Here is a 21668-nt window from a genome sequence, read left to right on the forward strand (position 1 = left end):
GAGAGGGAGAAGCAGGCTTCCTGGCTGAGCAGGGAGCCCGATGCGGGCCTTGATCCCAGGACCCTGGGACCATGACCTGAGCCGAAGGCAGACGTTTAATGACTGAGCCACCCAGGTGCCCCCTTCTTTGTCTCTTGTTACCATTTTTGTTTTGAAGTCTGTTTTGTCTGATATAACTATTTCTTCCAGCTTTCTTTTGGCATCAATTTGCATGATAGGTGTTTCTTCATCCCCTCACTTTCTATCTGCTGTGTCTTTAGGTCTAAAGTGAGTGCCTTATAGGCAGCATAGGATGGGTTGTGGGGTTTTTTTTGTCTTTTTTTTTTTTTTTTTGATCCATTTTGTCACTCTATGTCTTTGGAGTGTTTAGTCCATTTACATTCAAAGTAATTTTTTTTTTTTAAAGATTTTTATTTATTTGACAGGGAGAGACACAGCGAGAGAGGGAACACAAGCAGGGGGAGTGGGAAAGGGAGAAGCAGGCTTCCCACGGAGCAGGGAGCCCGATGCTGGGCTCGATCCCAGACCCTGGGATCATGACCTGAGCCTAAGGCAGACGCTTAAAGGCTGAGCCACCCAGGCACCCCTCAAAGTAATTATTAATAGATATTATTTAGTGCAATTTTATTATTTGTTTTGTGGTTGGTTTTGATGAATTTCTCAGATCCTTTTTTGTCTTTCCCTCTTTCATGGCTTCCTGATTTAATTCTTTAGTAATATATTTTGATTTCTTTCTCTTTATTCTTTGCATATTTATTAATGGTTTTTGATATATGGTTACCATTAGGTTTGTATATAACATCTGGGCAAATAGCAGACTATATTAAGTTGATGGTCATTTAAGTTTGAACCCATTCTTTACTACTCTTCTCCCTGTTTAGTTTTTATTTGTCTGGAAAACCCTTTATCTCTCCTTCTATCCTGATAGCCTTGCTGGAGAGAGTACTTTTGGCTGCAATTTTTCCCATGCAGCACTTTGAATAGATCATGCCACTCTTTTCCGACTTGAAGAGTTTCTGCTGAAATATTTCCTGCTAGCCTTATGGGTTTTCCCTTGTAAGTTACTGTCTTCTTTTTTCTTGTTGCTTTAAAGTTTTTTTCTTTTTCACTATATTTTGCCAATTTAATTTTAATATGTCTTGGTGTGGGTCCAGTTATTTTGATTTTGCTGGGAGTTCTCTGTGCCTCCTCAATCTGGATATCTGTTTCTTTCCACAGATATTTCTTTAAGTAAATCTTCTGCCTCCTTTTTCTTTTGGGACTCCTATAATATGAATGTCATTACATTTGTTGGAGTCACTGAGTTTTCTAAGTCCATTCTCGTTTTTCATAATTCTTTTTTCTCTTTTTTGTTCAGGTTGATTACTTTCGAGTACTGTCTTTTAGGTCAATAATTAATTCTTCTGCTTCTTGCATCCTGTTGTTCTTTCCATCGAGGTTGTTTCTTCATTTGTTACATCTTTTATCTCTGCTATGTTATTCCTTATCGCCTTGTTAAAGGTCTCTTTCATGTCTTTCACTCTTTTCTCAAGTACAGTGAGTACCCTTGTGATCATTACTTTAAATTCTCCAGCAGGCATGTTATTTCTATCTGTTTCACTTAGATCTCTTTCCATGGCCTTGTGCTGTTTTTTCATTTGGGATGAATTTCTCTGTCTTCTCACTTTTTTAAGCCTCTGTGCCTGTTTCTGTGTATTAGGAAAGTCAGTTATGTCTCCTCTTCTTGTGGGTAATGCTCTTATGAAAGTCCTGTAGTGCCCTGCCTTGTGGTGTCCGCTGTTCCCCAGGGCCTGGTGTTTCCGAGAGTGTCCCCAGTGTGTGCTGTGTGTGCTCTGCTGTTTTGTCCTGGCCACTTTATCTTTTAGGCCAGGTGTCTGTAGGGACTGTCTTTGCCTGTTGTGGGCAGTATTTGGTCCCTGGCATGTTTTTACTAGGTGTGCTCGGGTCTGTTTATGAAATGAAACCTGTTGCCACCTCCATAAGAACCAAAGCTCCAGAAAACTCTCCGTGGGGAGATGTGGTCTGGGCAGGGGTTTGAGCTTGTCTTCTGGGGAGGAAGAAGCCCACCACACTGGGATTGAGGCAGACGTTACTGGGAGGGGTGGTTCCACAGGAGTATGTGAGTGGGGCTTGGTGTAAGCAAGTTAGATAGCGAGTGTCAGCACTGCAGTGGTTCTTGCAGGTAGCCCTGTGCTTATATTGAGGAGCAGGGGAGGCAAATGGCCAGTTCCTTTGTTCTCAGGGGCATCTTCATATTGCCTCTCTGGGACATGCTCTGAGAGAGCAAATAACCTCCCCACTGTGTGGCCCAGATACTTTTGAGATCGCTGTTTCCACACTGATCTTCCTAGGCTTTTTGCCTGCCTTTTCTTCAAGAGCAGTCCCACTACCCTCTGAGCTCTCCCAGAGGCAAGCACGCTGACCTTTAAAACTCCAGGCTTTATGCTAAGTGAAATAAGTCAGTCAGAGAAAGACAAGTATCATATGATTTCACTCATTTGTGGAATTTAAGAAACAAAACAGATGAATATAGGGGAAAGGAAGGAAAAAATAAAATAAGATAAAAACAGAGAGGGAGGCAAACCATAAGAGACTCTGAACTATAGAGAACAAGCTGAGGGTTGCTGGAGGGGAAGTAGGTAGGGAGATGGGCTCAATGAATGATGGATATTAAGAAGGACATTTGTTGGGATAAGCACTGGGTGTTATATGTAAGTGATGAATCAGTAAATTCTGCTCCTGAAACCAATATGTTAACTAACTTGAATTTAAATAAAATAAAAATATTATAGAAAAAATTAATAAAAATTAAAAAAAAATAAAACGAACAAAAAAAAAGAAAAGAAAAAAAACTTCAGGCTTTAAGCCCCATTGGTTGCAAGAACTCATGACATTTGGGCCCTCTTGCTTTCCAAGCCAGTTGCTATAGGGATTCGTATTCACCATGTGCTCTGCTTTGTCCTAATTTGTTTCTTGCCTTTCTCCATGCCTGTGACTCCTTCCCCACCGCAGTGGCCACCATCTGGTTCTCCCTCAAACCCTTTCTCTGCACTTCCTGCTTTCTTCAGTGTGGCTTCTTCTCTACCTTTATTTGTGATGTTTGTTCTGCCAGTCTTCAGGTCAATTTCTGGTGTATTTAGGATGATTTGATAGTTATCTAGTTGTATTCATGGGACGAGGGAAGCCTAGAGTCCTACTCCTACTCTGCTGCCTTCTTCCCCATCCTGTGTGTGTTTTTTAAATTTAATGATTTAGATACAACATTTTGTGTAATTAAAGGCCATAAATTTAGTAAATTTATTTGAACTCATTTGCACAGCACAGCTCTTAATGCTAGCAACACAAAGATGTACAGAACTGGACTTTGTCCTCATAGAGGTCACAGTCTAATATTGGAGAGAAAAATGTGCATTGTAAAATATGTGATATGACATCTTTTATGCAAGAAGTGTAATAGACTCAACCCTATAGAAACATAGAAAAGCGATAAATTAAGCCTGGAGAAGTGAGGAGATGTTCCCACAGGTGGGCCCTGACCTGAATCTGACCCATGTCTCTTCGACATATTGTATTTTCATTTAAATAGCATATTTGAAGTTTTAATTTCCTTGCAGAGTCTTAACCTGATTTGCCATTAAATTGTTTCTCTACTTCCTAGTGTGTTTCTCCTAATTCTGTGTCCCTTGAAGGCACACCACAAAGAGATATTGAAATGAAGGAACAAACAAATGAGTTAGTGTATGTAACTAGGCTAACAGCTTCACAAGGAAATGGATGTTTGTTTTATTCAGTGCTGTATTTCTAGCACTTAGAGCATTACTTGGCCTATCTTTTTGATTGGAAGGAAAAGAGGGAGAAGAAAGGGAGGAAATTTTTAAATACATTCACTTCTGGAAGGGCAAAGAAAAGAAAACAGACCAAAAAAAAAATCTAACTCTGACAACAATTTTGGAAAAATTAAACATTTAGAGTAGTCAGAGATTTGATTATAGTCTGAAGAAAATTTGAATTTCAGTGTATCAACTCTTATCTGTTTCATTACTGTGCATAATCCAACATGGTATCATTTTCTGTCTTACAGCTTTCAATAGGCTGGGCACCCACAATGGAATTTTATGATAGACAGCAGCTGTAAAAAACAAGAAGTCCCTCAAACATATTAAGTACATTTTTCTTTAGAACATCATCTCTGCTTTGTCTTCATAAGTTTCTTCTCTTCATTTCCTTAACACACCATTTAAATTTTGCTGTCTTAAGATTGTCCAATAATGTACTTAAAAATTATTGGATATTATTCTCTTACAGATTCTTTAGAGGTCGTAGTTTTCTTACTGTAAAAACATTTGCATCTCAGAAATTAGTATCTTATCTGTTGTTTGCCCAAGACAATATAGAACTTCTTAATGGTATGGAATTAAAGTATCTGTAGGAATTCAAATAATCCGGATGTCAACATGTGTAATAGTGAAACTGCTTTATAATTTTATCTATTTAACAAATTCACTACATTTTTTTGTTTTTTACTGCCCTGTTTTTAATTTTCCACTCACCACATGTGCATCAAATTAAGATAGTTTATTTAGACGCTGTATTGCCAAGCAGTTATGGAAAGCTTCTTTGGCTTAGATTTTGAATTTTTTCCTCCTTTGTCTTTGGCCAACGCTCAGCCCCTTTGGTGTCTCATCTGCTTACCACACGACAGCTATGGCACATTTCCATTCATCTGGGTCAGAAAATAAAGAGACCTTTATGTCAGCCTGAATATTACCTGCCATTGCTGTGGGTTTGGTAAAGCTAAAACCAGGAAACTTGTTTTTGTTTTTCCCAGGAATTGATGCAATTTATCCCATTTCTGTGAATTTGTACCTTCTTTTTGAAATATCCCTCATTGAATTCCAGAAGTTATTTAACTTTCAGAACATATAAGCATTCACCTCAAAGGAGTAGCATATTGCTATATTCCCCCATTACTTTATCACTTTTCGTGTTAAATGCACGGATTTATCTCTATCTCTATCATTGCAGGGATTTGTTTTGCTTTTTGATTGATGGCTCTTGGTTCAGCTTTCCTTTGAGAGTCTAAACTGGTATAGGGCAGTTTCTACTTTTGGAAGTCCAAAGAATTAATTTTTCTCCTGACTTGGTAGCCAGTATACCCATGAATTAGGAAAAGTGACTTTTTTTTTTTTGACCGAAGTTATCACCGGTTCAAAAACAGCACTATTTATTTTTTCTGCCGGTTTGTTAATTTGTTTATTTTTATGCATCTTGTCTCATCCCAAAAAAGAATTTGAAGAAGCTCAAAATAGTAATAGTAACACAACACTATAAAAAAATGCAGCACCCAGGCCATGGGAAAGTAGGGGTGAAGGGATAAAGTTAGTTCATAGAAGATTATTAGCAGAAGGTTTTGCTCCCCAGTAGACAAAGTTAGGTTGTAGATTCAGCTCTAAACTTACTAGTGGCCAGAGCAAAGATGTATACATGCTCAGTTAAAAGAGTCCCAGGATACCCAAGATGAAAACATAGAGCTTTTCCTTTCAAGAGTGTATAAAAGAAAATTGTTTCCTAGAGATCCTCATATAGAGGACAGTGGTTGATATAGACAATATCCTTACAATAAATACTGTAGTAAATTTATTTTTTTAAAGATTTATTTATTTATTTGACAGAGAGAGACACAGCGAGAGAGGGAACACAAGCAGGGGGAGTGGGAGAGGGAGAAGCAGGCTTCCCGCTGAGCAGGGAGCCCGATGCGGGGCTCGATCCCAGGACCCTGGGATCATGACCTGAGCCGAAGGCAGACGCCCAACGACTGAGCCACCCGGGCGCCCCTGTAGTAAATTTATAATAATTGGTCATATACTGTGTGCAAAGCACTGCACTAAGTGCTTTTTATGTATATTTTGTCATCCAATTCCTTAAAATAACTCTGTGAAGTATTATTTTCAGATTGGGAAGCTGAAGCTCTGACAGGTTAAGTGACTTATACAAGAACACACGGTAAGTGAGGAGAAAGGATTTAAAAACAGGCAAATCTGACTTCATCGTTCTCTCTTAATCATTTTTCTGTATTGTATTCCTGTTACTTTTTTTTGTTGCACCTGACAATATAAGTCAAGCACTGAGAAATGTAATTCAGGAGAAGACATTCTAAGAGAGGGTCAAAGAAATGCAGTCTAAATATATAGTCAGTTCTCTGAAGGTCTTACTTGGGCCAGTGTAAATTTTAGATTACCTAGAGCTGCATTCTTAACCTTTGTTGTATCTCTTTGATGATCTAGGGGGCAACTACAGACATTTTCTGCAAAAAGTACAAATAAATACTATTTTAGGCAACTTAGTACCCTCCCCTCCCCCTCCCCTCAAAAAGAAAAAAAAAATCCTCAAAGAACTATCTGTATATTACAGTTGAGTAGCAGAGATTCCAAGGCAATAAACTGATATTTCACTAGAGGTGGTATTACTTTCTTTCTTTTTTTAAGATTTTATTTATTTTATTTGAGAGTGAGAGAGACACCACACGCGCGTGAACAGAGTCTGGGGGAGAGTCAGAAGGAGAAGCAGACTCCCTGTAGAGCAGGGAGCCCTATGTAGGGCTCTATCCCAGGGTCCTGGGATCATGACCTGAGCTGAAGGCAGACACTTGAGTAACTGAGCCACCCTGGCGCCCTACTAGAGGAGATATTTCATTAGATTCCAAATCCTGGATCTCACAGTACTTTAGACAACTCCCGGTGGGGGAAGTGTATGAAAACTTTTGTTTATTTAAATGTACTAAAGCAGTGTCTGCCTTACTAAGATATTTAACCTTTGATGGTGTTTTCAGTTATATGATGGGTCATTTTTGCAGTTGTATTCTGGTCCTCATTTCTCCTAGAGTAAATTTAAGTTTTGTGTTGACCACTAATTAGCTGTAGGGGTGGGTGAAAGCCAAAGAATGAAATCAAACCTTTTAATTTTTCTTTTTTTTTGAGAGAGAGAAAGAAAGAGCACATGTGTGCAAGTCAGGGAAGGCGGGGCAGAGGGAGATAGAGAATCTTAAGCAGGCTCCGTGCCCAGTGCAGAGCCCAACACGGGGCTCAGTCTCACAACCCTGAGGTCATGACCTGAGCTGAAATTAAGAGACAGGCACTTAACCGACTGAGCCACCCAAGCGCCCCTAACCTTTTAATATTTTAGGGAGACATGTAATGAGTGTTTCAGGGAAATTAGACTAACGGTATTGTAAATCGTATTTTTCAAAGTTGCTGTATCAGACATCAAGCCATATAACCCTGGAATACTCTGTTTACTTAGTAGTGTCTGGTCCAATTTTATACAATAATTATTCAACCAGAGGTCTACACACAATTATCCTTTAATTAAGGATATTAATTATTAATTAACTAATAAGCAGGTTGACCTGGATTAGAATCCTAACTCTTTCAGTGACTGTGTGATCATGGCGAAATTACACAACTTTTCACACCTTATGCATGAAATGAGAATGATAAAGGTATCTACTTCAATGTTGAGTTTAAAATGAGATAAAAAGCCCTTAGCATAGTGGGCTGGTATAATATAAACAGAATACGTGTTTAGCTTTTATGAATATCAGTATATTTAATGGTAATATCCAGACAGGGAACATCTCTTTATTTTGTCTCTTTATGTAGCCATAAGGGCCAGAGAGCATTTGGAGAGTTTGCAGAGTTTCAACCTCTGTTTTCAGCATGGGCTGTCCTTGTGTGTAACACTTCTTGACCATTTTCTTAAATGACTTGTTTCTGAAGGCAAAATGCTACATGGGTGGTTTCCCCTGCTCTGTTGATCTTCGTAGTTCATAGCCTCTGTGCAAGGTTTTAAACTGTGTGGTGAGTTTTAAAACTTTTCCTGGATTCACCCTGTTTATTTCCCCATTTAACTCTGTGTATCAGCTGCTGCTCATTCTTCTACATGCTGTTCCTCCTCCTCTACATGCAGAAAATTTTATCCCACTAAAGATATTTTTTAAGAGTGTCTGACAGAGCTTACTGAGGAGGAAAATGCCTGGCTTATGAACAGATGTGTCGTAGGCCGTGGTGGGGGTGGATGGGAAAGTGAGGGTTGGGGCACTGAAGCAATTAAAATAAATCCTTTACCCTTCTATCCTTTGAAAATGTTTTCTCATTGATTATCTTCATTGGAAGAGAAAAGTTGGAATTTATTTTGTTAAATAGTGCTCTATTTCTGTAACATACTTTACAATAATGAGACTTTCAAATCACTGCTTATTCATAAAGGATGCAAAATACAGATAATATTCAGCTTTATTTTGCATTAGTTTTATAGATATGGAAATTTTACAGTATTCTTTGTTAAGCAAAAGTATTTCTTGCACCATCAGTATCAATCCAAAATTGTTGTGACCTTACCTGTTTTCATGGGTTCGTGTAGACAAGACTATGAAACATGAGTAGGCAGTAGTTGATTATTCTGCTTTTCTGAATATTGACATAAATTATTACTAATCTTTTGTGCTTTGGTTTTGCTCTGTCAAATACAGATTATAATAATAGTTTCTTCATAATAGAGTTGTGAGGATTAAATGATAAACTGCTTACAACAGTGCTTACTTCATTTGAAGCATGTAAATGTGAGCTATCATGGTTATTAGTCCAAATCTTAGCTTTTATTCAGATTATTAGTTCAGTGTTCTAAATTATCAAACACTTTTTGGCATTCATAATTTCTGGAAATAATCCTCCAAGTACAAGAGTTCTGTTAAGATTATTTGTTAGAGATATTTTAAAGGTTCACTATTTTTAGTGTAAACCTCTAAAGTAACTGACTTCACTACTTAACTCTACAACTTGATTAAGCATTGTTTAACTTTTCAGTCAGGAAAAAAACATCCATTCTCTTTCAAAAGAAGAATATTTATCTCATTTTCAAATTTGCACTGAATCACTCTTTGGCACATAAAATTTTATCTTTAGAATCTGTTTTGCAGATGTGCAGTCTGCTGCTTTAAAACTTGGTTGGTTGAGTGAATACTTTGTATATCTATTGTATTTCAGAGTTATTTTTAAAAATAAAGAAAAATGGCTCCATATTTTCAGTGGCTTGTTGGAAAGCCTACCTCCACCTGCTAATGTCCAGGGAGAAGTTGGTCCAGAAATACTGTTGTCCCCTGGCAGTAGTTGGGTAAAGGGTGGGTGGGGGCAGATTTCTGTAGGATTTATCATATCTACTTTATCCTGTGCTGACTACCACATCTATCTCTCCTCTTTCTCCCTATCTCTCCATTCTCCACCTCCACCCACTGTACTCTCTCTTGCTATTGTCAGACAAGAGGTAGTAATTATTTCTTAACATAAATTAAACAGTCATCTATAATTATAGTCACACTTCATTTTTCTTCTCATTTTAAGGCCAAATCTACATGTGATTTCTTTTCATGATACTTGTTATAAAACGAGTGATTAATTACTGGACTAGCACTGAATGACTACCTTTATGCCCCAGGTGGGTTCAATGTGAATTTTCTGCTTCTGAATCAAGTACATAGAAATGCAGTTGGAAAGTTACAGAATTCTACTGTCTATTCTCAGTGCCCTCTCTGAGAGTTGGAATCCATCAATGACCTCTTTATGTTCATTTCAAGTTGGTCAGAAATATATACTATTAGAAGCTCTGGATCTTTACTAATTTAATTTCATTTTTTTGTGTCTTCTTCAGTTCTCGATTTATGTTAATGATATTCTCCGTTGTTCGGGACATTTGTCAGTGACAGTGACTTCATATTTTCTTGGCTCTATACTTTGCAGCCACGGATCAAGCCCTGTTATTAGAGCACCAGTCCAGGCTGACTTTGGGGCACCACGCTTGCCCAGGAGGGGAGTTCAGGCCTGCCCTTCATGATCCTAAACCCCTTATTGGTGTTGACTCTGTTGTTTCCCAGTTTCCAGTATATTGGTGTACTCCCTAACCGGGTTTGCAATCCTAGGCTTTCCATCCTCATCTCTAGACATGTGTGCAACCCTCCTCCCCTTCCCTACCTCACCCTCATACACACACTGTAACTATAATCAGACTGTGCACCATTCCTTTCAAGGCCTTTGCTCATGGTATTTCTTCAGCCATAAATTCCCTCTCTCAAATCTACCCCACAAGCCCTTCTCATTTAGGAGCCAAATGAAATGTTGTATTTTCTCCTCAGCCTCTCTTCCTCAGTTCTATTCCTTTTTATCCTGGCCAGGTTTTATTGATTCTTATCTGTATTTAAATAGCATATTATGCAGGAGCACTCTTCACCAGCTGTCTTTTCCTTATCACTCCCACTCCTAATTTCCATAGCATTCTGACTGCCCCCATCATTCTACTGAAATTTCTCTTGCAGACCTCATCTATGACCTTTACCTGTTAATTCTAATGAAGGCTTTTCACTCCTTGTTTTACTCAGTATCTCTTTGGAATTGACACTCTTGATCACACCTTCCTTTTGAACTTTCTCCTTCAGCTTTTTTTTTTTTTTTTAAGATTTTCTTTATTTATTTGACAAAGAGAGACACAGCGAGAGAGGGAACACAAGCAGGGGGAGTGGGAGAGGGAGAAGCAGGCTTCCCACTGAGCAGGGAGCCCGATGTGGGGCTCGATCCCAGGACCCTGGGATCATGACCTGAGCTGAAGGCAGACGCTTAACGACTGAGCCACCCAGGCGCCCCTCCTTCAGCTTTTCTAACACTATCCTCTCTGTCTCTCATACTTTCTTGTCTCCCATTTCACTTCTTTTCCTTTTTGCTGCCTATTCCTTCAGGATCTGTTCCATGGGAGTCTGCCTTCTCCCACAAATGTATCTCTGTCTACATTCTAATGACACCTAATTGTGTTCCTTTCACACGTCCTGTACGAGATTCTCCACCTGGCTGTCACATAAGTATTTCAACTTTAACTTGCTCTTACCTCCTTTAATATTATTATTTTCTGTTTTATACCACCCTTCCACAACCCTGCCTCACTGAATGAATAGTGCTCCCCCCTAGCCCTCTTCAGAGTTTTCTTTACACCTTCCACACCCTTTGCCTTAGCCCAGGCCCTGATCATCTCTCACCTGGGCTACACAGTACAGACCTGTCCCTTCCAAGCAGTCTTGCCCACTGCCACATGAGTGGTTTTCTGAAACACAGATCTGGTTAAATAACTTCAGTCACTCCTCTGTTTAGTGGCTTCAGAGTCTCCTAGACCATAAAGCCCCTAATCCCAGTATGTCTCATAAGATACCCTTTATAATCTTGTGATTGCCAGTGCCTGTGACAGTCTCATCTTCCACTTATGCCCACTGCGTACCTCATCCTTTTGTCAAAGCAAACTACTTATTGTTCCTAGAATAGCTGTGCTTCTGCAAGGCACCTTATCTTTGCATTTTCTCTATCAGTTATTAGGATCCCCCATCCATCCACCCAAATTTCACTTGCAGAATCTCAACTCTTCCCAACATACACACCTCTGTGGAATCTTTTCCAGATCTTTCCAATTGAGCTGCTCTTTCTTTTCTCTGGGTGGTGCTTCATGAGTTTTTCTCCTCCATTAAGTAATTTGGTTTATAAGATTAGGGAGTAAATTTTATCTAATAAGAAATATTGGTATATATTTTAAATTGAAAGTCTCTTTTAATTCCATTTGGTCAACTTTCTCATCTGAGTTTTCCTAGAGTGGTCTTCAGGCATGTTTAATTACTGATGATCATTTTAGGAATTTAATGAGGACTTAGCTATACTGATTCTAGCTGAAACTAGAAGAGGGTGGGGAGATTAAATGATTTTTAATATATTTACAGAATTGTGCAACCATAACAACAACCTAACTTATAACATCTTCATTACCCTAAAAGGAAGTCATGTTCAGTCCTTCCCTTTTCCTACCCCCAGCCCTAGGCAACCACTAATCTGCTTTCAGATAAATGGGTTCATGTATGATATATATGACTTGTTGTATCTAGCTTCTTTTATTTAGCATAATGTGTTTTTAGGTTCATCCATATTATAGTATATAGTGGGTTGAATGGGAGCCCCCCCCCCAAAAAAATGTCACATTACTAGAACCTGTGAATGTTACCTTGCTTGCAAAAGGTATATTCAGAGATGTAATTGTTAAGGATCTTAAGATGAGATCATTCTGGATTATCCAGGTGGGCCTTAAATCTAATGACAAGTATCCTTATGAGACAGAAAAATAGAAGACACGCAGAGGGGAAGGTCATGTAAAGATCGAGGGAGAGATTGGTGTGGTGTGGTTATAAGTCACTGAAGAGGACTAATGCTGATAGGCCTGAGAAGCTGGAAGAGGCAAGGAAGAATTCTCCTCTAGAGCTTCCAGAAGGAGTGGACTACTGGCCGTCAAAACTGTGAAAGAATAAATTTTTGTTGTTTTAAGTCACCCAGTTTGTAATTTTTTTTTTTTTAAAGATTTTATTTATTTATTTGATAGAGAGAGATACAGTGAGAGAGGGAACACAAGCAGGGGGGAGTGGGAGAGGGAGAAGCAGGCTTCCTGTGGAGCAGGGAGTCCGAGGTGGGGCTTGATCCCAGGACCCTGGGACCATGGCCTGAGCTGAAGGCAGACGCTTAACGACTGAGCCACCCAGGTGCCCCAGTTTGTAATTTGTTATGGCAGACTCAGGAATAGTCATATGTAGTATGTGTCAATACTTTGTTACTTTTTATTGCTAAATAGTTTTCCATTGTATTTCACATTTTGTTTATCCATTCATCAATTGATGGACATTGGGTTTCCAGTTTTTGGCTGTTATGAATATTGCTTCTATGAACATTCCTGTTAAAGTTGTTGCATGGGGGTATGTTTTCACTTCTCTTTTGTGGATACCTAGGAGTGGAATTGCTGAGTCATGTGGTAAATCTATGTTTAATATTTTACAAAACTGCCAAATTGTTTTCCGGAAAGGCTCCACCATTTTACATTCCTACCAGTAATGTATGAGGATTCCAGTTTCTTTAAATATTCTAGATCCTTGTCCCTTGTCAGGTATATGATTTATAAATACTTTTTCCAAATCTATGACTTCTCTTTAAACTTTCTTCATAGTATCTTTTGAAGCACACACATTTTTAATGCCATCCAACTTACCTTTTTTTTCCTTTTACTGTGCTTTTGATGTAGTATCTAAGAAATCATTTTGTAGTCTAATGTCATGTCTTAAGAGTTTCAAATTTATGTCTATGATCTATTTTGAGTTAATTTTTGTACGATGTGAAGTAAAGGTCCATATTCACCTTTTTGCATAAGGATATACAGTTGCCTCAGCAGCATTTTTTGAAATGACTTTTTCAAAACAGTTCTTTTTCCCTGAATTGTTTTGGCATCTTTGTTGAAAATCAATTGGCCATAAATGTAAGGGTGTAAGTGGTTATTTATTGTAGCATTTATCCCTTAGTCTAACTCTAGATTTCATAAGGCCTAACTTTAATAATGGTAAGTATAAAGCATTAGCACCAAGTATGTTTCTTGTGAATGCAGTTGTATTCTTATTGCAATTGCTGTGTGTATGTGTGAATTACATGTGTTTGTAAAGATTATTATGGGTTTATATAGAAGCTAGAACAGTTTTCCTATTTCTGGAATTTCTATACTTTCATATTTGGCCATTTTTGAAAAGAAGGTCATTCTTGTTGACTTTGCCAAGAGAGCCAGCAAGTTTCAGGCTTTTACATCACTCAAGTTGCTTGTGTAGTCTTTCGAGAAACCAAGATCTCTTAAGTGATTTCCATGCAAAATTAATGCTTCCCTTGATTTCTGCCAAATGCTGTGATGCATTTATGTAGCTGATGCCAGAAAGTTTAGAACTTGTATCTGGAAAGAACTCAAAATTTTAAGACAGAAAGCATTTGTGCCTGGGGCAATGTAATGACCCCACCTGTGTCTTTTTCTTGTCTTCTGGTGTTTTCATTGTGTGTCTAGAAAGGCCCAGGCAGATCCTTCTTCTATTTTTAAATCTTTTTTATGAAGCACAGTTTTAATTTTACAAGACCAGATCTCACTCCAAGTTTCAAAATATGTGTTCTTCAGCATAAAATGTTTAGACAGATACCTAATGGCCTAGCACTTTAGCATCCATTTTTTTTTTTTTTTAGGCATAGATTCAGAGAATCAGAGCCATAAAACCATAGTGTAATTAGTCACTATCAGATGCTATGTAAATTATGTTTCACACATCTATATGCTAGGTTAGTTGCTTGTTTTCCCTTTCTGTTATTTTTGATAACTAGCTCAACCTGTTAATATACCACTGAAACAAATGGACCATACTTAATTGTTGGTTTTTTTTAGCTTTAATATTTTATTTATAGTCTAAGAGAAAGAGCAGAAAGGAACTAGTATTTATTGAGTGCCTACTGTGTTCCAAGTACTGTCCCAGACAGGTTTACATCCCTAATCTCATTTAATCCCCTTATTGTTTGTATTGTTATCCCAGTTTTTAGTGATGAAGAACTTTAAACGAGCCAGATAATGATATTTTATACTGGTGTGGGACCTTTTGTATCAAATTTTAAAGTAGTATCTGACTTTTGGAGATGTTCAGTTATAAAAAAAGAGAAATCATCATAGTTTATCTCCACTGTTGTTGAGCCAAGGGCAGGAAGAAAAGACACACGAGGTATTTCTCAACTATGGGAAGCATAGTGAATAGAGATAAGAGACAAGTAAGCTATACAGAATACATTCAGTAGGAGTAAGGTTTTATAATTCTCAGATATAAATGGTGCTGGAACAATTGGGATATCTATCTGTCGATTATCTATCTATCTATCTATCTATCTATCTATCTATCTATCTATCCAAATAAACGTCAGCTTTGTACCAGATATAAAAACTAATTTAAATAGATCATAGACTCAGTTGTAAAACTACTTAGTTGTAAAACTTTAAAGTATAAAATTTCTAGAAGAAGGGGCGCCTGGGTGGCTCATTCAGTTAAGCATCCAACTCTTGGTTTCCACTCAGGTCATGATCCCAGGGTTCTGGGATCGAGCCCCACGTTGGGCTCTCTGCTCAGCCTGCTTTTCCCTCTCCCTCTGCCTGCTGCTCCCCCTGCTTGTGCTCTATCTGTCTCTAATAAATAAATAAAATCTTTTTAAAAAATAAGTAAAATTTCTAGAAGAAAACATAGAATTTCTATGACCTTGGGTAGGCAAAGATTTCTTCAATATGGTATTACAAAATTTGATAAAAGGACTTTATCAAAATCTAAAACATCTGCTATTTGAAAGACTATTTAAAAAGGCAAGTTACAGACTTGGAAAATATTTGCTAAACACGTATCTGAACTAATTATGTACTATACAGTGGCTAACAACATAATAAAAAAACAAAAAATATGTATATAAAGAATTTAGCAAAGCAACTGGTACATAATAATGAATAAATTATAGTATCTTTCATCAAAAAAATCCCACATATCTGATAAAGAACTTGTATATAGAATATATAAAGAACTCTCAAAATACAATAATAAGGAAATAAACAACAAAAATTTGAAATGGGCAAAAAATTTGAAGAGACACATCACCAAAAAAGAGAAATGGATGGCAAAGATACATGGAAAGATCCCCAACATTATTAATCATATAGGAAATGTAAATTAAAATCAAAATACCAAAACCTACCTATTAGAATGACTTAAAAAAAAAAACCAACTGATCATATTTTTGTGGGGGTAGTTAGAACTCTCATATGCTGCTGGTGGGAATGCAAAATGAAATAGCCTCTTTGGAAAAGTTTAGCAGTTTCTTACACAGTTGAACATTTATTTCCCATATGATCAGTAATCCCCTTTCTAGGTATTTAGCCAAGAGATATGAAAACTTATTTTTACAAAAACAAAGAAACAATAAAAAAACTACACATGAATATTTATAGTGGATTTATTCATAATCACCTCAAACTGGAAACAGCCCAATAACCTTTATTTGGTAAATGGGTAAACAAAATGTAGTATATCCATATGTGGAATGTTACTCATTAGCAAAAAGGAATGGACTAATGAGATATATATAAAACTCAGATACATTATGCTGACTTAAAGAAACCAGACTCAGAAGCTATATGCAGTATTATTCCCATTATATAATAGTGGAAAAGTCATAACTCTAGGGGTACAAAATAGGTCAGTAGTTGCCAAGGGTTAAAGCTGGGAAGGGAAGGATTGGTCTACAAAGAGGCAACACAAATAAAACTTTATGGAATGATATAACTATGCCTTTCTTAAAACTCACAACTGTACATTTAAACAGATGAATTTCATTGTATGTTATACCCCAATAAATTTTTTCTTCCCTCCCTTCCTCCCCTCCTTCCTTCCTCCCTTCCTCCCTCCCTCCCTCCCTTCCTTCTTTCCTTCCTTCCTCTCTCCCTTCCTCCTTTCTCCCTCCCTCTTTTTCTCTCCCAACCACCTCTTTCTTTCGATTTATCTATCTGTCATCTATCTATCTTTCAGTAAGAGGAGTCTAGACATAGGTACTCCAGAGTTGGTTTATGGCTGTAGTGTCATCAAGGATCAGGGTACCTTCTAGTTTGTTGGTCTGATAAGATGCTACTTGAGCCCAGCATCACATCAAGATTGCTGGCAGAGGATGGAGTAAACAGGAAGGGTTGAAAAAGGGTCTGCAACCTTCTTTTTGAGAACTTCCCAAAGTCCTATGATAGCCTTCCATTTATACTGCATTGGTCAAAGCTTTATTTCCACATTTCATCACATCTAGCTACAAGAGAGGCTAGGAAATACAGACTTTAACTGAGAAGAAAGGAGAATGGATCTTGGATTATGCTGCTACCAGTATCTGTCACACTGTTAATGGCATCTATCTGTCAGAGTATCTTATAACTCTGAGTCTCCTGGCTCCGCAGTGGGTTGCTTTAAATCCTGGAATTCCAAGGTGCCTTTCTGTTGTTTCTGTATGTACTGTTTCTAAACTCTTACTTGAACTTACATTTTGCTAGCCAGTAGTTCCTAAAATGCAGTCGGTGCAATCTTATGTCAGGCATGGGTTTGACAGCTCTGAAAACTAGGGTTTGGTAATGTTAAGCAATTGCGTAAGTTCTCAAAGTTTAGGGGGAAATAGGCAGAAGTTATTTAAAAAAATCCCCAAATCCTCATTTGGAATAAATCATAAATACTTGACAGAAAATGCTGGCTATCTGAAGTCTATACATTTAAAAATCAATTGTATTTATTGTATGTTGGTTATACCTCAATTAAGTTGATTTCTAAAATGCTTAGATAGGCAGTGAATTTTTTTTTATTCTTCGACAAACATTTGTTGAAGACCAAGTAGATGTTGTGTTCCTGTTATGTTTAAGAGATGGTGCATACAAAGATAAGGCCCACAAAGATAAGAGAGAGAGAGAGCCCTTGCTCTCAAGTAGCTCTTTTTGTAGAAGGAGTAGATGTTAATATGTGTAATTACAACTTATGTGATTGGTGTTATAATGTGGGATTTAGAAGCTAATATGGGAACTTGGATAGAGTGAATTCCCTAGTTTTGTTCTTTTTCAAAATTGTATAGGCAGTCCAAGTTGTTTGCATTTACATATAAGTTTTAGAATTACCTTACCCAATTTCTATCTCAAAAAACTCTGCTGGATCTTTTATTGAAATTGTGTTGAATTAAAAGATTAATTAGGAGAGAATTGAAATCTTAATAGTACTAACTCTTCCAGCCCATGAATACAGTGTATCTTATTTATTTATTTATTATTTTTTTTATTATGTTATGTTAATCACCATACATTACATCATTAGTTTTTGATGTAGTGTTCCATGATTCATTGTTTGCGTATAACACCCAGTGTTCCATGCAGTACGTGCCCTCTTTAATACCCATCACCAGGCTAACCCATCCCCCCACAACCCTCCCCTCTAGAACCCTCAGTTTGTTTCTCAGAGTCCATAGTCTCTCATGGTTTGTCTCCCCCTCCAATTACCCCCCTTCATTTTTCCCTTCCTGCTATCTTCTTCTTCTTCTTCTTTTTTTTTTTTTAACATATAATGTATTATTTGTTTCAGAGGTACAGGTCTGTGATTCAACAGTCTTACACAATTCACAGTGCTCACCATAGCACATACCCTCCCCAATGTCTATCACCCAGCCACCCCATCCCACCCCCTACCACTCCAGCAACCCTCAGTTTGTTTCGTGAGATTAAGAATTCCTCATATCAGTGAGGTCATATGATACATGTCTTTCTCTGATTGACTTATTTTGCTCAGCATAATACAGTGTATCTTCTCATATATGCAGATCTTTTTTCATTTCTCTCAGAAATATTTTATGGTTTTCAGTGTACAGATACTATACATCTTTTGAGATTCCATGTTTATTCATATCATTATTAATGGTATTATTTTCATAATTTCAACATTTAATTGTTGCTAGTCTATGGAAATAAAATTCATTATTGACTTTGTATCCTGTGACCTCACTAAATTGGTCATTTTTAGTTTGTTTATATTTGCTTTATGACCCAGAGTATGTTCAGTGCGCACCTGAAAAGAATGCACACTCAGTTGTGGTTGGGTGAAGTGTTACATAAATGTCAATTAGCTCAACTTGTTTGGTATTGTTTTTGAGGTCTTTTGTATCCTTACTGATTTTTTTGGGGGGTAGGGATGGGTCTACTTGTTCTATCAGTCACTGAGAGAGGAATGTTGAAGTATACAAATATAAATATAGATTTGCTATATTTAATTTTATTTCTCTTAAGTTTGCTTTCGTATTTTGAAGCTCTGTTATTACTAGCATATGCATTTAGGATTGTTATGTCTTCTTGATCAATTGACTCTTTAGCATTATGAAAGTTTGCTCTTTGTCTCTAGTTTTATTCCTTGTTCTGAAGTCCACTTTGTTGGACATTAATATGGTTGGTTACTCCAGCTTTCTTTTGATTATGGTCACCTGGCACATTTCCCCCCCCATCTTTTTACTGTTAACCTATCTAAGTCTTTATATTTAAACGTTTGTGTATATTTTTTAAAAAAGATTTTATTTATTTTATTTTTATTTTCTAAATTTATTTATTTATTTTTTGTTTTGTTTTGTTTTGTTGTTGTTGTTTTTTCTTTTATTATGTTATGTTAATCACCATACATTATACCCAAACAATGAATCATGGAACACTACATCAAAAACTAATGATGTAATGTATGGTAAATTTATTTATTTTAGAGAGAGAGAGAGAAAGCATGCATGTATGTGAGCTGGGGAGAGGAGTAGAGGAGGAGGGAGAGGGCCAAGCAAACTCCGCACTGAGCACAGAGCCTGTCATGGGCTCGATCCCAGGACCCTGATATCATGACCTGAGTGGAAACCGAGAGTTGGATGCTTAACTGACTGAGCCACCCAGATGCCCCCATTTTTTGTGTCTTTTTAAAAGACAGAATCTGCTGGGTCTTGCTTTTACCTAATCCTGTCAGACAATCTTTGCCTTTTAATTAAAAGTTTTTAGGTCATTTCTAATTAATGTAATTTTTTATGAGATTGGATTTAAACCCACCATGTTGCTGTTTGTTTTATGTTTATCCCTTAGTTCTTCTTTATTATCCCTTCCTGTTTTTATTTCATTTCCATTTTATCTCTGTTATTACATATTTATTATAAAAATATGTTAGCAATTGCTCTAGGGTTTGTAATATATATCTTTAATGTATCAAAATCTCTCTTCAAATAATACTATACCATTTCAAGTATGGTATAAAACTATACTTCCATGTCTTCCTCCCAACCTTTGTGCTATTGTTGACATACATTTTACTTGAACATATGCTATAAATCTTAACAATACATTGTTTTACTTCAGCCATTTATCTTTTAAAGAGATTTAAACATTTTTTAAAATTTCTTTTAAATTTATCTTCATTTTTACCATTTGTGGCACTCTTCATTTCTTTGTGTATATTCAGATTTCCATTTGTATCATATTTGTTCTTCTTGAAGAACTTCCTTTAACATTGCTTTTAGTACATGTCTGAAGGAAATGAATTATCTCAGCTTTCATTCATCTGAAAAATTCTTTACCGTATTTTTGAAATATGTTTTTGCTGCCTATAGAATATTAGATTGACATTTTTTTTTTTCTTTGAGAACTTTAGAGATGTCGTTCCATAGTGCTTTGGCTTGGTTAGTTTCTGCCAAGAATTTAATTTGTTGAACTCATCTTTGGTTTTCTGGTCCCCCACCCCACCCCCTGCCCCGGGTCCTAAGGATCTTGTTTTAGCTTTCCTTAGTGGCAGTGCTCCTTTGCCTGGGACTGTGAGCAGGAGGGTACTCTGTGTCTCCCCCAGCCCTAGACTGCTGTTTCTTGTTACTTGTTGAAAACTCAGGAGCAGACAATTTTGTTTCTGCTTCTCCCCTAGAGGCATGAGATCTTTGCCTTGGCCGTAGAGTGGGACATCATTCTGTAGTGACTTATTTTTTTCAGTGTGTTTTCTGGTGTGTATTATATAACAGTACATTAACACATGTAAATAATTTAGAAATTAATGTGTGTGTATAGGAGGTTTATATTCAACAGTTTTACTGATCAGAGTGTATAGTCAGAATTGTTTAGAGGCCACTGTTGCAGAGGGTCAGAACTTAAAACTGATAGATTTGAAGTAGAATTTGCTACTTGCTGTTTGATTTGAAGACAACGTGATTCATATGGTTCACTTTATTGCAGTGAGTAACTTCATTTATAAATGGAGAATGTTTTACAGTACACATTTTATTTTAAAATAATTTTTAGATTTATATGCTTAGGAGGTGAAGCAGTTTTTATGAGCTCTTCTGAATTTTAAACTCCTCTCTTTTTTGTAAATGAAAATTTCTTTATTGTTTTTAGGACCGTGAGGACGTGGGAAGTTGAAAATCCAAGGAAGCAAAGAAGTGTGTTTAAACCACGGACAATGCAGGGCAAAAAAGTAATTCCCACCACGTGCACATATAGTAGAGATGGAAACCTCATAGCAGCTGCCTGCCAGAATGGAAGCATACAGATCTGGGACCGAAATTTGACTGTAAGTCTAAGACATTTAAGTCTGCTTTTCTTAGAAGAAAACCACCTTATAAAGACAAACATCATGTTAAAATATTATGAAGGTCAGTTTCCTGAGTTTAGCCCTAATTTAAACTTCAGTGTTAGTTGATAAAACATTGGGACATTTGCAGTAAACAGCATTTCAGCAACATTCCAGCTCAGTATTTTCCAATGTGTATTAGATTTTTTTTTTTAAATAAAGTAGATCTTTTGGTATAAAATTTAAAAAGCATAGGCAGTTTTATTATTTGGTGTCTCAGTGTACTTGATTTTGAAAGCAAAGGATTTGATAGTAGTGTAAAACAAGACTAAGCAGAGTACTAGAAAATATCTTTTATATATATTTTTTTTTTTTTAAGATTTTATTTATTTATTTGAGAGAATGAGATAGAGAGAGCATGAGAGGGGGGAGAGTCAGAGGGAGAAGCAGACTCCCTGCCGAGCAGGGAGCCCGATGCGGGACTCGATCCCAGGACTCCAGGATCATGACCTGAGCCGAAGGCAGTCGCTTAACCAACTGAGCCACCCAGGCACCCGTAGAAAATATCTTTTAAAAGATTTAAGAAAACCATGAAATGTCTAGGATGGTCCATTAGTTGTTTTCCAGTTATTTTTGT

At 37.0% G+C, this 21668-nt stretch overlaps 1 protein-coding gene across 2 annotated transcripts in view; it reads left to right on the top strand.

Annotated features, from left to right (window-relative positions):
• The window catches only part of WDR70 (WD repeat domain 70), a 305434-nt gene that overhangs the window by 165671 nt on the left and 118095 nt on the right, over positions 1-21668 (top strand). For both annotated transcript variants that reach the window (XM_078066655.1, XM_078066656.1), the window contains one exon: positions 20857-21031. In XM_078066655.1, the coding sequence (XP_077922781.1) occupies positions 20857-21031 (175 nt within the window). The remainder of the gene's footprint in view (positions 1-20856; positions 21032-21668) is intronic.

The sequence above is a fragment of the Halichoerus grypus genome, chromosome 2 (assembly GCF_964656455.1).
Source record: "Halichoerus grypus chromosome 2, mHalGry1.hap1.1, whole genome shotgun sequence".
NCBI classification, from domain to species: domain Eukaryota; kingdom Metazoa; phylum Chordata; class Mammalia; order Carnivora; family Phocidae; genus Halichoerus; species Halichoerus grypus.